Source organism: Lupinus angustifolius, unplaced genomic scaffold (assembly GCF_001865875.1).
Source record: "Lupinus angustifolius cultivar Tanjil unplaced genomic scaffold, LupAngTanjil_v1.0 Scaffold_15_22, whole genome shotgun sequence".
Classification (NCBI taxonomy): domain Eukaryota; kingdom Viridiplantae; phylum Streptophyta; class Magnoliopsida; order Fabales; family Fabaceae; genus Lupinus; species Lupinus angustifolius.
Genome location: NW_017718676.1, coordinates 22,906 through 39,034, shown reverse-complemented (window position 1 = coordinate 39,034; position 16,129 = coordinate 22,906). Strand labels below are relative to the sequence as shown.

Genomic DNA, 16,129 nt, shown 5'->3' with positions numbered 1-16,129 from the left:
TTATTGTTGGAGTAAAGAACTATGGACTTGATGTCAAATACGTTTTCAGTGGTCTTTTAATAACATCTACCACAAGTAAGCCATTGACAAAATTCTGCAACCATGGTTGAAGGAGCTATGAGTGTCTATATAGAAGACTTCCAAAAGATAGCACCTCCAACCAACATAAATAAATACATATTCAGAGGTGGATTGTCTATTGTCTAGACATCCAGCAAAATCGAAATCAGAGTACCCAATGATCTCTAAATTATCAGACCTTCGATAAATGAGCATGTACTACATTGTTCACTTTAAGTAACACATAACACGTTTGACTTCCTTCTAGTGATGCATTACAGGATTGCTCAAATATCTTCCTAAGAAACTCCCACAAAAAACGCTATGTCAGGACGTGTGCAAACTTGAGCATACGTTAGGCTTCCTACTACAGATGCATAAGGAATCTTTTGCTTCTCGTATCTTTCAAAGTCATTTCGGGCACTTTTCGAGACTAAAATTTTCTCCCTTAGCTATAGGGGTATCCCTGGTTTACTTTCTTTGATGCCAAATCTATCTAAGACTTTATCTATATAGCTTTCTTGTGACAGGCATACATGGTTTTGTGTATAAAGGAGTCAATCATCTTTTTCCTTTCCCTATCTCTTTATGATTTTATCTTTACTTGCTTTCTGTGTTTAATTGCATTATGTGATCAGTGCTAATTACTGTTAATCTATGAATAATCAAGAATCAAATTAGTACAGTAAAGATCAGAAGTCATCATTGTTTTCATCGCAAGAAAAGTCTGTTTTTCAAAGAATCAACAATCAATATAATCGATTAACGAACTAACTATAATTGATTAAATCAACTGTCATTAATCGATTAACCTTGTTATTAATCGATTAACTACAACAGCTTTGTATTCTACGTATAAATCGGAAAAGCGGGATTAGTGATAAAAAGAAGCTTCCATGTTTTTCCACAAGAGAACATACAGAGTGTTGTCTTTGAGGAAGAACCTGTCACTAATAGTGAACAAGTTCTTGTGTCTATTACCATTCAAGGAACAACTACGATAACAGAAGATAATATTCAAAATATTGTTCCCGACAATATTCCAAAACAAGACAACAATGAGGTTCTCCCTCAAGTACTTGTAGAACAAATTCAATAACCTCAAGAAATAGAAGTGTCATTAAAGATATCTACTAGAGAAAGGAAGTGAAATTCGTGATGATTATATTGTATTTCTTCAAGAACATGAGGATGACATCGAGTTAATAGAAGATGATCTATTGAACATCTGTCAAGCCATAAAAAGTTTTAACTCTCAAAAGTGGATCAATGTCATGAAGGATGAGATGAAGTCTATGTATGATAATGATGCTTGGGATCTTGTCGAATTACCTGAAGGTGCGAAACCTATTGGTTGCAAATGGATATTTAAAACCAAAAGGTATTCAAAGGGTAATATTGATAGATGTAAAGCTCGTCTAGTTGCTAAAGGCTACACCTAGAAAGAAGACATTGATTATAAAGAAAATTTCACTCTAGTATCTTTGAATGATTCTTTTAGAATAATATTGGCACTAGTAGTTCATTTTGATATAGAACTACATTAGATTGATGTTAAGACCGTGTTTCTAAATGGTGACATTTTGATGAAGACAATGAGTTAAATGGAAGCTTGAAGACTTGGACATCACCACAAACAACATACCGAAAACTAAAGGTCAAACGTCGTAGAACTTAGGATTGCTTTTATATTCTTGAGTCCTAAGTTGCTTGCCTAGTATTGAGTTTAGGTTAGGTAAACTCAAGATGGAAGTCTTGTATAAAGCTTAAAACGAAAATCATATAGGCTGAGGCATCACATCTAAATATATGTATATATATATATATATATATATAATAGTTATCACAAGAATAATATAATATATGTATATGTTAAATTTATGACTATATTTCAATTAGTAAAGTTCATTATAAAATAATAATAAATAGATAATATATAATTATAAATTAATAAAAAGTGTAATATATATATTAAATTTATAAATATGCAGAACCCGCATGGCACGATTAACGAACTAACTATAATTGATTAAATCAACTGTCATTAATCGATTAACCTTGTTATTAATCGATTAACTACAACAGCTTTGTATTCTACGTATAAATCGGAAAAGCGGGATTAGTGATCCGCTACACCTATTCATATCCCCTAGGTGTATTTTACCTTACTGGTAACCAACATTTGTTGTTTCAATTTGTAGTTAGATGTTCATACAAACCTCACGCCAAGACTCTCTCTAAAATGTTTAATTTCAAAAAGAAAGTACACCACTTTATTTTTGTACAACCACTCACTAAACTCTATGGTGACTCTTTGATTTAATAGTAGTAGAAGAAGACTTTCAGAATGACTAAGAAATTTTACTCCCAATCTATGATGATAGAATCATTGTCAAGAACAGTTTAAGATCAATATCACAAAAGACTTTTAGATTTCATAATTTATGAAAAATTGGACATAATTTCTCTCTAGGATTATATGAACTTGTGAAAAATGACAAGTGAAAGTTGTTGTACGTTTTCATAGGCTTATGAGGGTATATATATAGTGTAAAGGGGTTACAAGGTTGATTCCACGAGGTATGCATTGTTTGAGAGCATACAAGTACTTTTTAATACGTACAAGTTGAGTTTCAAATTGGAAAAAATTATTCCCACCGTTGAGTAACCAAATACTATCTTGTAGTAATTACTTATTGATTTTCATTCTCCCATAATAACACGATAGTAGCTTTTGATGTCCCGTAATAATCAGTTGTTTGATTTCTGATAACCTGTAACTCGGTTTGTAGTAAATTGTAAATGTGTTTCACTAACCTATTACACAATTTTTGTAACGTATTACTTGGTTTTTTAGAAACTTCATTTTTAGAATCTTTGTTAGTGGAGTTTCTACCGCTTTTAACTTTGAAAAACATTTTAGCCTATACTTAATCAATTTTAAGTAATATTGAAATTAAAATTAACTATCAAAAGCAATACATCAACTAGAAAACAATAAAACTTATTTATATGACTTATTTTCAATCTTCAAGGTTTTCAACCTTTTTTCTTGTTGATATTAATGTTTTTATTAAAATCTAACCAAAATCAAGAAGAGACTTTTCTTGACCATTAATCCTTTTAATGGTAAATTTTAGAAATACCTTACATTTTATTACAAATTATGTTAACTTGATATTTAAAATTTTAGAATTAAATCTAGATTTTTACTAAATTATATTCCTAAAATAAATTATTTGTTCAGACTTATTCTTTTAAACTTTGAGAAAAAGATATATACACTGACCAGTGTAAGAGTTTTTACACTGTTACTGTATTATCTACCACTCATTTTCAATTATGTTTGACTTTTCAAAAAAAAGTAATACAAATCCAAATGAAGTGGTGAATGATACATTGATGGTGTATAATTCTTTATACTTTTAGTACATCAATATTTATACTCTTAAACTTTAGCTAAAAATGTTTATGGAGAAGATAAAGTGTGAGATAAAAAAAAACATTTTTACCAAAAAGGATTTTAAAAAATCACATTTCCTCCCTCATCAGTCATCACATATCGGATCAAAGCCCCACCCTTCTTCTTTAATCCATACTCGCGTGACACTCCAATTCATATAACAGAAACCCGGTTCAACATGGAATCTGGTTCAACCCTCGATGGAACAAGCGAACCCAATAATTCCAACGCCACCACCATAACCGTAACCGTGAAGTTCGGTGGCACCACAATACCTATATCAATCTCACCCAATTCAACCATCAAAGAACTCAAATCCCTTCTTCTTCCCGCCACCAATGTCCTGCCACGTGGACAGAAGCTCATCTTCAAAGGAAAGGTTTTGGAAGATCCCGTTACGTTGATTGCATCCAAGTTGGTTAATGGCTCCAAGATCATGCTTGTGGCTTCCCAGGGTTTATATCAAGGGGTATTATTATTATTATTCTACATTTATTTCTTCTGAATGTGAATGCAAGTTTAATAAATATATTTTTTGGCAACATAGTTTGTTTTAGTTTGATTTGTTAGCTAAAATCCTTTGTGATATGTGGTGACACACAGACACTACCTGCTCAACCAGTTTGACTGATCGGGTCTAAATAGGATTGGGTTTTGTCAGGTTGAAGTTGAGGTCTGTTTCAAAAACTAGACCCAAATAATATTTATGGGTGGTAATGGAAAAAACATAACTCGGTTGACCCATCTCATGACTACCCATTTGTTGTATTTGTATGTGTCTATTCAGTTGTGTACAGAGGAATGATATCTATTTGGCCCCAAAATATCATTCATTTTCTAATTTTTTTCTTCCTATCACATGTACATATATGTAATGATTAGCAAAATATATACATATACATCATTTCATATTTCAAATTAAATATAAGTAATATTGACATAACTTTATCTATATGTGCATTATATTTAATCTGTTCTAGGGGGGTCGGAGGGTTCAAAAGCTGGCCCGATCGACATTTGGGGTCAGATTAACCTTCGGATCAAGTTCGGGTTAACCTTCATGTCTAGAGCCGGGTTTAGAAAATTAACCCAACCAACATTTAGGGTTAGGTAAGGGACAAGCCTTACCCGACTCAACCCGATTCATGTTCAACCCTATGTGACCCCACACGAATATGACACGTTAATACTTAATGAATTTCATTACATGAATTTCAACTAATGGCAGTAAAGGAGATCAAAATAAACCAAGTTGTAAGTTTTTTTTATTTCACTAAAAATGGTGGAACCAAAGAAAACGTAACAAATAGAACTGAACATCCCACCCCGTTCCTTCCGCTCACCAAATGCTAGGTGCTATGGAACTGGAATGTGGATATAAAAAAGGGCGACCCATTGTACGAAGCTCTCACCTTGTGGGATTATGTAACTTCACGCCTACAATCGGAAAGACTGTTCTGAGGATTTAAACTCATAACCTCCTTCATTTAGGAGCAACCTTGCCGTTGCGGTTTTGTGCTAATGCTCACACTCTTGGAAGATGGATATACAGCTAGATAAAATAAAATATTTTTTAAAGGAAAAATTGCTGGGAAAATATAATTTTAACTGTCTTATAGGCTTCTAGTCTAGCGTGATAGGTCATCAATGATGATACTGTATGATTTCATCATTAGGTTAATGCATGACTTTATCCATAGGAAAATGTTTGTGGCACATCACTTTTTTATCTGGGCAGTGTGAAGAAATTCTAGATGACTAATCAGATGGTGAAAATTGTATAGATGTGAAGTGTAGACTTTCAATTTATCACTACTCTTGTGGTTAACTTATGGCATAAATGAATGTGAGAAACTAATAAAAATGCTTTACCAAGGTGATTGTGAACAGAATACATGGGCACTTTTACATGGAAATTGGCTGGGGATAGTTAGAAATGCTACACAAGTGTGACAAGCTTTACTGAAAATAAAAGTTATCTTTATATACACTGTATATAGTTCACTTTTGTTGCTATGGAAATCAGGAAAATGCAATGTGAAGATTTCAAATTTCTTGTGTAGGATGGTCCAGTCCTGAAGAAAGCTCAGGTTGCTCCCAGGTCAAGGAAAGATAGTCAGTCTGGCTCTGGTAATGATATGGGGAAAGTTCCTGTAAAAAACAGGTTGGAACGATGGAAAGTAACAGGAGTTGTAGCACTGGCTGAATGCAACTTGGAGGTAATAAACTCTTCATGGTTTTAAGTTTTAACATATATTGAACTAGATTGTTTTGCAAATATGGAGTTGGAACCTATCATTTGAGGGTTAGGTTACTTAATGACATGTTTTTGAAGAATTTATCTTAATATGCAAACAAAAAAACATGAAATATTTTTCTCTTTTTCTGTGCCATGAATGCATCTGGAATGTATTCTGTAGTGTACATGTCATTGACATGTAGGGTTTGCTTATTTCAAAATATAGCATGATTAAAGCTAGGCTGTAAGAGATATCAATGAAGGATCACTGCCCGGAATGAAACCCGCAGAACCTTTGGGTTAATCCTGTTTTACCTTTATATTCATGCTGTTTGTCCACCAATTTGCCTTACCCTCATTTGCTAATTCAGTAGTATTTTATTGGTAAGGAAGTCTACTATAATTTCATTAGCTTAACAGGAAGGTCTATGTCATTGTTAGAAATAGTTTACTACAGGAAGAAAAAAGATTTTTTGTTCCATTTCATCTTGGGACTAGCAACAAAAAATCTTAGAAATCTTGAAAAGTTTAATAAATTCTGATAACACTTATCTGGAGAACAAATTTGAAAGTCAAGGAATTTTATCATATTAGAATATCTTTGTTGCTGTAAAGATGGATCACTGATATTTTTGGTAAAAGTTCTTTTTTCTTTTCATTTTTATCCTTCTAATTTTTCATTTTTAAGACCAGAAGAACTGTATTCACTTTAAAGGCGGTATTTTAGTCATCCATTAGTATCCTCCCCCGGATCCATTAGATAAACATGATTTCATAGGTTATACCACAAGTCATAAAGGAAAAAAGACTAGCATGCCTCTCATCTTTGAAGAGTGGCAGAAACGCAGAATAAATCACTGATTTTATGTTTATCTCTAATGTGTCACTAACTCTCACATCAATTATCTACTGATCTCCATGTATTTCTCTAGTTAGTCATTTTGAATTACACTTTAGAGCTAGAAAGTATGTGGAAACTACATTTTACAGCTCATACACATACATCCCCGAACTGTATTTTTATTAACTGTTTAATAGCCTTGTTCTAGAGCAAGGAGAGTTGCAAATACAACTCTGTGGTGGGCTTGTATACAGTAAACATCACCATGAATTCTTTATCTCCTAGCAGAATCTTAATCAACAGTGATTGAGATAACATAAACATGACGGTTATGAGTCAAGGAATTGTAGCAGCTCATGTCCTAGGCTGTAAATATAGGGTTTAAATTTATTATATAAACTATCACCGGAACGCAAAACTTAATGTAGGTTAGTTAGTCATATAGGGTAACATATGTTAGTTAGTCATGTGCAATTGCTCCGCGCCTTACTGATTCAAGAAAAGAGATGTAGTGAACAACCAAATTGGCGAAATAAACCTAGAGATAAAATTAGATTTTTCTATTTAAGAGATTTATTTGCTTGTCAATGTTCTCTCATTTTACTTACCAGTTTTAATTTAAATAGGCCATACCTGATGAAGTGTGGGCCTGTGGGCCTTCTGCAAGAGTTCTAGATTGCAACAGCAATTCAATTAAAGATGTCCCCATTGAAATTGCTCGTCTTACTGGTCTAGAGGTAAACTGATCTTTCTTTCTTAATAGGTTTTCTTGTTTAACCTGCACATATATATTTGTATTTGAAGCAAATTGAGAAATATTTATCTGTTTAACACAGCTTGCTACTATCTTATTGTTGCAGAAACTTTTTATTAATGCAAATGACCTGTTGGATAGATCAATTAGCTGGGGAGGACTAACAACTCTGACCCACCTAACAGTGTTATCATTGAACCAGAACTGGTGAGTAGATATCACAGTTTACAATTTCAACATCGACTTGTTTCTTTTTAACTCGCATAAAACAACAGATAAATTTACACTAGGATTGCATTTACTATGGATTTTTGTTTGTCCGTGTCCAAACCATCATAATTTGCAGTAGCTGGTCACCGGCTTCAATGATAAACAGGTTAAAGAGGAAGTATATTTTGTGTTCATGCTTCTAGCATATTGCTTCTGGAGTTTACTGTAAAATGCTTGAGATTGCTACCATTGGGTCTTAGACTAATACCTCTTACTTCGGGTGTTTTGCTTCAGTATTACTTTTATTCCTCATATTAAATTCTTAGCATATTCAGAATAATGCCTTCCAATCTTTTTACCTAATCTTATGTTTCGTATCTCATTTAGTTGGATGGGGATTTGGCCCCTATATGTAATTTGCTTATATATCATGATTTCTGCAGTTTAACTACTCTGCCATCTTCACTGGGTTCTCTAACTTCTTTAAAGGAGCTGCATGTCTCCAATAATAAGTTGGGAGGCCTTCCTAAAGAAATAGCGCATCTGACAAAATTAGAAGTTTTGCGAGCCAACAATAATAGGTATTATTTAAAACTACTTTTAGGTATGGATATTTATTTATTAACTGCTGCAGTTGTATGTCTGGTCAGATCTCTTTCATCATTGTCCTGTATGCCCACCTTATTTATTTGAGTTCTTGTTTTATGTTTAAAATGCTTGAAGATATTCTCCTTAAAACAGCCCCCCACCACACACACAAAAATCCAAAAGTTTCTATCCTTCTTGAATCCCGAAAGAAATACAAAATAATGGAAAATATTGAGAATTTATAGTTAAATCTGAAACTTCAATTTTTAGCATAAATGAATTTTTTTAGGCTGTACTCAAACCTGTCTTTCTTTTACCTATGGAAGAATATGCACGTGCCTGTGTGCAAGGGCTAAAAAGCGGCACTCATCCATCATTTCATCAAATTTCAATCCAAAATCTATTGGACACTGCTAATGAATTTACTTCGGTGAACGAACTGGTTTATTCAAAATTCACCTCACTCGTGCAGCTTTTCTATCATAAAAATTATTTGTATTAACAAATTACCAAGTAGTGTTATGTTTGGTAATAATTATTGTTTGATTCATGTATCTTTTTCTCAGGATGAGTACCATCAGTGAACTTATAAGGAACTGCCATTCTCTTGTTGAGGTACATTTATTGGTCTGCTATCCTATTCCTCATTTTTCATTGCTTTTTCATAAGGAACTACATAGAGGATATAGTATCAGCGAATTAGTACACATAACATATGATATTTTTATATGAGGCATGTACTATTTACTCTTAATATGCTTATGTTGGTTTTCTTGTGGTGCAGGTTGATTTCTCATCAAATTTTCTTTCTGAACTTCCAGAGACATTTGGCAGTTTGAGCAATCTGAAGGTACCCTATTTCCCCATTTTTACCTGATAAGAAAAGAAAAATGAAGGACGATTTGTTTTCCTACCCACAATTGAGCATGTTATCCTAAACAATTTCGAAGTTTAGGAACTGTAATTATGTGCTGTTGCTATTTTATTCTTGCATATGAGTACTGCACATTAACTGTCAATTTCATATTCTACAAAACGTCACAAATATGTGTTGATTAATAGTTGAAGACTGAGGTCTATTTCACCCTTTCCAAAGCTTAAAACCATAGACTGTCAAGTGTGAATCCTTTTTGGCTTAAGTAAGTTTTTGGTCCTTGTAAATAGGTAATTTGTTGGTTTATTCCCTATTTGAATTTTATTTATTTATGGTCTCTCATTTTACAAAAAAATAGTGTGCTTTTAGTCTCTCGGAAGGGACTAAAGCACGTTTTTGGTAATTTTAGGGGCTAAATAGACAAAATTAAAACAGAGACTGACACAGAAAATGCATATTTATGGAGACCAAAATCTTACTCTTAATTGTAAACCATTTTACAGACCCCCTCTCGAGATATAGTGAAATCACATAGACATAGGTCTTTAAATGTTGAGTCAAAAATCACTCCATTATGCAAAGTTACCATTGCAGATGTTCTTTGATGTTAGTGATTACAACAACCAAACCTTAGTGCCACTACTAGGTGGGGTCGACTATAAGGATTGGACGTTGTCATAATGCTCTATCATAAATCATGTACATTGACACAATATTAATATCTAAATCTTTTGCCTATGGTTTTCTTGACCTCCTTCTGCCTCTAGAAATTGGACTAATCTCATTTGATCTGCTTTTCTTCTTGGGCTTCTACTGATCACTTCCACATGTCCAAATCATCTAATATTCAATTTTACCATCTACTCCTATATTGTCTAACGTGTTCATTCATCCAATACAACATTCTCATCTCGACTACATTAAGTTTATTTTCATGTTGACATTTTATTGTTCAACATCCATCTCATATTACATTATGAGTCTTATATTTGTACGGTAAATTTTCCCTTGAGCGTGAGTATCACCTTTTTATCACATTTGACACCTGAAGCACTCCACCATTTCATCCACCTCACTTGAATCCTATGGTTTACATCTCCCTCAATTTCCTCATCATTTTGTATTATTGATTCAAGACACTTTAAATCTTGTGACTTGTGGTATGATAAGATCTCCAATTTGCACTTCTAGAATAGGGTTTGTTTGCCTCTTGCTAAACTTACACTTTATATACTTAGCTTTACTTCATATAATGCTTCGACTTATACTAAATTATGTGCATCTAAAGTTTGTCTCCACATTTCTAGTTCAAATTTAATTCCCCTCTCTCGAGTTTCTAGCTAGAACAATCTCATCCACAAAAGCAAGTATTGTGACACCAATTCTTGAATATGCTCCATAAGCACATCCAAGACCAATGTAAATATGTAGAGGCTCAATGTTGATGCTTGGTTTAATCATATAGCAATAGGGAAATTTTATGAGACCTCATCTTGTGTTCTCGCTCTACTCTTGGCCTCATCGTACACATCTTAGATTGCTTGAATGTATGCAATCCGAACTCCTTTTTTCTCTGAAGTTTTCGATAATACCTTTTGAGGCACCTTATCATACACTTTTTCTAAAGCAATGTAAATCAAGTGTAATTCTATTTGGTTCCTCTAGTATCTCTTTATCAATCACCGTAGCATGGTTGACCTCCCTGGCATAAATTCAAATTGATTTTCAGTAATTTGTGTCTCTTGTCTCAACCTCCGCTCAGTTATCCTCTCTCATATAGTATTTTATTTAAAAAACATTTTTCTTTCATATGCAAATAATAAAATTGAATGTAAGATGAATAAAAAAGAACTGTGTTTGATTTGAATTAATTTTGCAACTACCTGGGAAAATGATTTTGCAATAATGAGGAGAAATGGGTAAATACCTGGAAAATTGAATATATGGAATGATTTTGGTACGTCTATTACTAACTTTTCATGCATTTACTCCAACTTTCTGACCACTACGCAGGCTTTGCATCTTAGTAACAATGGGATGAAATCTCTTCCATCTAAACTATTCAAAACTTGCCTCCAGCTCTCCACACTGGATCTGCACAATACAGAAATAACAATCGATCTCCTTCGTCAGGTGTGCACTTATTTTTATTCATTTTTCAAATAAAAAGTATTTCATTTCAACAGAAAGCTTATCATTGTGTCGTCAGTTCAATAGAGCACATGATGGTTGAGAAACAACAATTACATGACAGCGACATACACGTGGCTTTCTTGCAGTTTGAAGGGTGGGATAGTTTCGATGAGCGGCGTCGCTCAAAGCACCAGAAACAGATTGATTTCCGAGTTGGAGTTTCTAGAGATTTTGATGAAGGTGCTGATAAAAACTAAATAGGAGAAGTCACAAGTAATGCAGTTCATATAGCCTTCATGAGGCTCTAGTCCAAACTTGGTTGCCTTTGCTTGATTTGCCTCTGGTGCAAGATTGGAAAATTGTGATAGGGTGTTCTATTGAAATCTTCTATGAAGGGGCATAAGACATCTCAACATTATATAATTTTTGGTCACTGACCTGACACTATGGTGTGCAACATGTGCATAATGCAACGAAAACAAATATTTCAGATGTCATTGTTGTTCATACTATGTGATTGTTCGATGATTTTGGGACTATGGATGGGATGTAATGGTTCACTCATTAGAGCTAATAGATTTAAGTGGATGGATTCTAATGGATAACTTTAATAATGAATGAATTTAAATTCATTTATTATATCTAATGGATATCCATTTGGATGAATATTCATTTCATCCAAAAAAATAAAAATTCAAAAATGGTGTTATTTTATTTTCAATTTCATTTAATATTCAAGCAAATTTATCTCACTTTTAATATTTTATTAAATTTATATCAATTATAAGACATGTGTATATGGTTAATATTAAAATTTTATTTTTAACTACATAATATATATTTAGTATGAGAAAAACATTGGCACTGACAATGTATGAGTTTGATACATTGTTATTACATCATTCACCATTTATATTTAATTATTATTGACTATTCAAAAAAGTAATCAAAATGAATTATGGATGATATTGTAATTATGTTTAAATTTTTATAATAATAATGCATAAATATTATACTATTTGTTAAAAAATTTACAAGTAAAATTTTAAAACGTACATGTAGAATATTGTTTTTTTTAAACTTCAGAAAATCACATTTTTTTATAAAGAAATCAACATTTTATAAAAAAAACACTTTTTGAAAAAATGATTTTTAAAAGTGTTTTTTATTTTTAAATGTTCTATTGAGATAATAGTTTTTTATAATAATGATTTTCTTTAATTGTATTTTTAATTCCAATAAAAACAATCAAATGGATTGAATATTCATCCATCCAAATCCATGAAAAATGGAGTCATAAGTAAATTAGATGGACTAAAATCATTAAATGGATATGAAAATATTGAATAACTTAAAATATAGTTTAAATAAATTTATATGAATTGGTGGATAATTTTCATCCATCCATTAGCAGCCATCAAAATTCATACACTTGCCACTCTTCATGATCATTTCTCTTAGACATAAAGAGTATCTGGACCCAAAATTATATAAGCATATCTTCCAACATTTTTTAAATATGTTCACACTTATTTATAAGTTAAGCAACTCACTTTACTTTTTGCTCCATCCATCTAAAATCCTAAAAGTTACATAAATGAGTCCGACTACCAACACCACATACCTTCTTTCTCACACAGTTTTCTCTTTTTTATTATAATTTTTCAATGCTATTATTGGCGTGGTGCCTTTCTAACTCGGGTTGAAACGCGAGCTAAGAAACCCACAAGGTTTGTACCATTGTGAGTGCCCTTCTTCTCTTTCATATATACAAAGAAGAGAAAGACTTGCATGTACGAAGACATATCTAAAGACAACTAGTTAAATCTCGAAAACATACTAAAATTTGATTAACTAAAATTTAATCCTAAATAATAAACTAAAAAACATAAATACATTTGTCTCAAAATATGACGTATTGGATATGTCTTCACTCAAATTTTTCTTAATCCCAATTCAATTAAGCACTTGACAGTGGTAATCTATCACCAAAATTTACTAAATATCTTTGAACTTCATGTACTTTTTTTTTCTTTTCAAACCACACCATGTTTTCAAAGGTCATCATTCTTCAGGAAACATCTTGAAGTATTCTACAAATAACTTGTGGAAGCATGTTTCTGAAAGAATCACTTCTTGAAATATGTTTCTGAAAGAAACACCTCATGAAATATGTTTCCTGAAAGATGCAGTTTGCAAAGAAAAAGGATGATGTATGAAACTAACCCACCCTAAAAGCAACTCTCTACATGTAATACAAAAACGCCTTCCATAATCATGGAATTTTTCATTGGATGTTTTTATGAATTAATCCTTGTAATAGCACTCACAATGCTAACAAAAAAATTGTTATTAGCAAATAAGCACGTTTTAATTCAAAGTTCATCATTGGAGATGAGCAGTTCTTATTTCGTAATGGTAAACTAATAAGAACATTCTTAAAGTTATGAGCCCGCATTAAAAATAAAAAAATTGTTACAAGAAATGAATATAAATGTGGAGTAGATTTTTTTGATCCATTTAAGAACAGAAATAGAATTGCACAATTAAAAGTGATTTTGGTTTGAGTTACTTAAGTTATTCCATCGTGTAAAATAAAAAATAATCAATAAGACTCATATATATTTATATATTAATTGAAGGGAATAATGTAATATCTAAAATAAGTTTCACCTTTAATTCACATTTATCATTTTGATGGGTAAATTTGTAATCTTACAATAGCTTTGTTTTGCTTTTCAAAAAAGAAAAAACACGTAATATTACAATAATAAATTAATAGACAATCAATTCTCTCTCTCATCTTTTTGTTACCATCATCTCCTTCTTTTCTGACCATTCCCATCAGACTTTCTCTATCTCTTTCTCCATTTCCATCTTTCTCTCCTTTTTTCCATTGACTCAAACTCACCAAAGCCCTCTCTTTTTTTCTTTCTCCAATTTTTCAATCTATCTCCCTCTGGCTTTCTTCATTGATTCAAACTCACCAAAATTTTCTTCTGCATTTTTTTTCTTAATATGATTTGTTTCCTCAACAAATCTGTATGTTCTTCCTTCACAGGTATGATTTCTTCTTACAACTTCCTATATCTACATTATCTCACTCACTCACTCAATCTTCTTTATCATGAGATCTTATAGCAAGGTAAGAGGTATTAATAAGGTAACAAAGTTTACTCATTTCTCACCATTTTTGTAGCATATGAGTGTTTGCATGTTCAGTTTGTGTCACCTGTTTGTTTAAGATTTTTTTTATTTAATGTTTTTTTGCAGAAACGTTGCTGTGAGAAGATGAAAATTTGCATTTTAGGTTTTAGCTTTTCTTTCCTACAAAATCTTATTCTGAAGCGTTAAGCATTTCAAGTCATTTGAAGCTTCAAGCAATCACACCCAATTTTTGAAGCATCATGCCCAATTTTTCATTTCATTTTCCATTCACATTTGATGGATTTTCAGATCTTTATGGATTTTCAGTGTCAAATCTTCCATATGATGATCAGTATATCTCCTGTAATTTCAAACTCTTAACTTTTTGAACTAGGTTTTAAATTTTTAGCTGAACATAATAATCTCCCACAGGAAGCAAACATATTTTTCAACATGTATACCATTTACAGTTACATTTGCAAAATTTCTGAGAATCTATCCCTTATCTCTCTTGCAACATTGTTTTTGGTTTGTTTTGAAGGGTTACTTTTCCCGAAAACACTGTAGCAGCAGATTCCTATGTTTCAATGTTGAACCGATTAAGCAGCAACTGGCCATGTATTGACAGAGTAGCCTTTGGTATTTAAACACTCATACACCTATCTACATAAGTTAATGATGTTTAAATTATAGATTAATAACAAATGGAAATTGAAATAGTAATATGCTCCCAACATATCAGTAATATACTTTGATATGGTTAGCAAATAATTTACACATAATGTATAAGAATTATAGAATATCAAAGGTAAAAGAAAGCATTATCCAATATAAATTTCCAGTATTTGATTGTTAATCTCTATTTTTCATTTATAATAAGATATGGAAATGAAGCACAAAAGTGAAGACATATATAGAGAAGCTTTCAAAAGTCATAGTTTCATTGAGTAAGTTTTATGTTATTCATAAGTTGATCCTTCTGCTATTGTTTTTATGACATTATGTTTAATTTTTTGTTATGGTTGAGATATTGATGGTTTTGATAACAATATAAATAGGTAATAGGTAATAAAAGAAAGAAGCTAGAGGAAAAAATGCACTATCATACGTTCTATTGGATGAAGCATTTTTTTATTTCAAAATAACATTTTTTGTATGAGTTCAAGATAAGCCATCACACCACTGAGGTTAGGAATTTTGATATAATTATCTTATCATTTTGAAAAATTATTTATATCTTACAAAATCAACTCATAATTTTAAAGTATATATTCTGTGATAATGTCTTTTTATTGTGTCTAATGTCATTTTGTGATGTGTATAGATTATAGAATGATTTAAGACTTTTAATTTTGCCTAGAAAATTCATTGTAGACCTCAAGTGTGTTTGTTCTGTGACTCTCATATGTAGTGAGTGGAAAAGTTTATTATGACCCTTTAACCATAGGGTTCTCCTAGCTAGATTTTTTCTTTTTTGCTTTATTTCTCATGATTCAGTTTTTTTGAGCTATTGGACTTTGTTGGTTAACCTTATGATACATTGAGTTAACTCATGGTTAATGCGTTATATTATAAGTTTATAACATTAAAGTGCAGCATTGTAATTGTATAATTTCATAACATTATAATTTTAGAAGCAGAACTGTAATATTAAAATTGTAACCAATAGAATTTATAAATTTTAATATATACGGGTGATTTTAAATTCTCCTCTATTAGTTCTGAAAGTGGTCATCTATATTTTTAGCTAAGAAATGATTTGATATTTTACACCTAAAAATAGAATATTAGCTAAGAAATGATTTGATATTTTACACCTA

The 16,129-nt window shown here is 31.7% G+C and overlaps 1 protein-coding gene across 1 annotated transcript; it reads left to right on the top strand.

Moving 5' to 3' along the window:
* Positions 1–3,604: 3,604 nt before the first annotated feature.
* LOC109337892 (LRR repeats and ubiquitin-like domain-containing protein At2g30105) lies at positions 3,605–11,667 on the top strand. The gene is made up of 9 exons (XM_019574976.1): positions 3,605–3,992; positions 5,587–5,742; positions 7,230–7,340; positions 7,464–7,564; positions 8,011–8,148; positions 8,722–8,770; positions 8,940–9,005; positions 11,043–11,162; positions 11,309–11,667. The coding sequence occupies exons 1-9, from the start codon at positions 3,702–3,704 to the stop codon at positions 11,417–11,419; spliced, it is 1,143 nt and encodes a 380-aa protein (XP_019430521.1). The 5' UTR covers positions 3,605–3,701; the 3' UTR covers positions 11,420–11,667.
* Positions 11,668–16,129: the final 4,462 nt, after the last annotated feature.

Bases quoted from the DNA above. Each gene is read 5' to 3' on its own strand.
- LOC109337892 (XM_019574976.1), top strand. From the start codon at position 3,702: ATGGAATCTGGTTCAACCCTCGATGGAACAAGCGAACCCAATAATTCC. The intron at 7,341-7,463 runs GTAAACTGATCT...TTATTGTTGCAG, and splicing joins CTCGTCTTACTGGTCTAGAG to AAACTTTTTATTAATGCAAA. The intron at 8,149-8,721 runs GTATTATTTAAA...TCTTTTTCTCAG, and splicing joins TTGCGAGCCAACAATAATAG to GATGAGTACCATCAGTGAAC.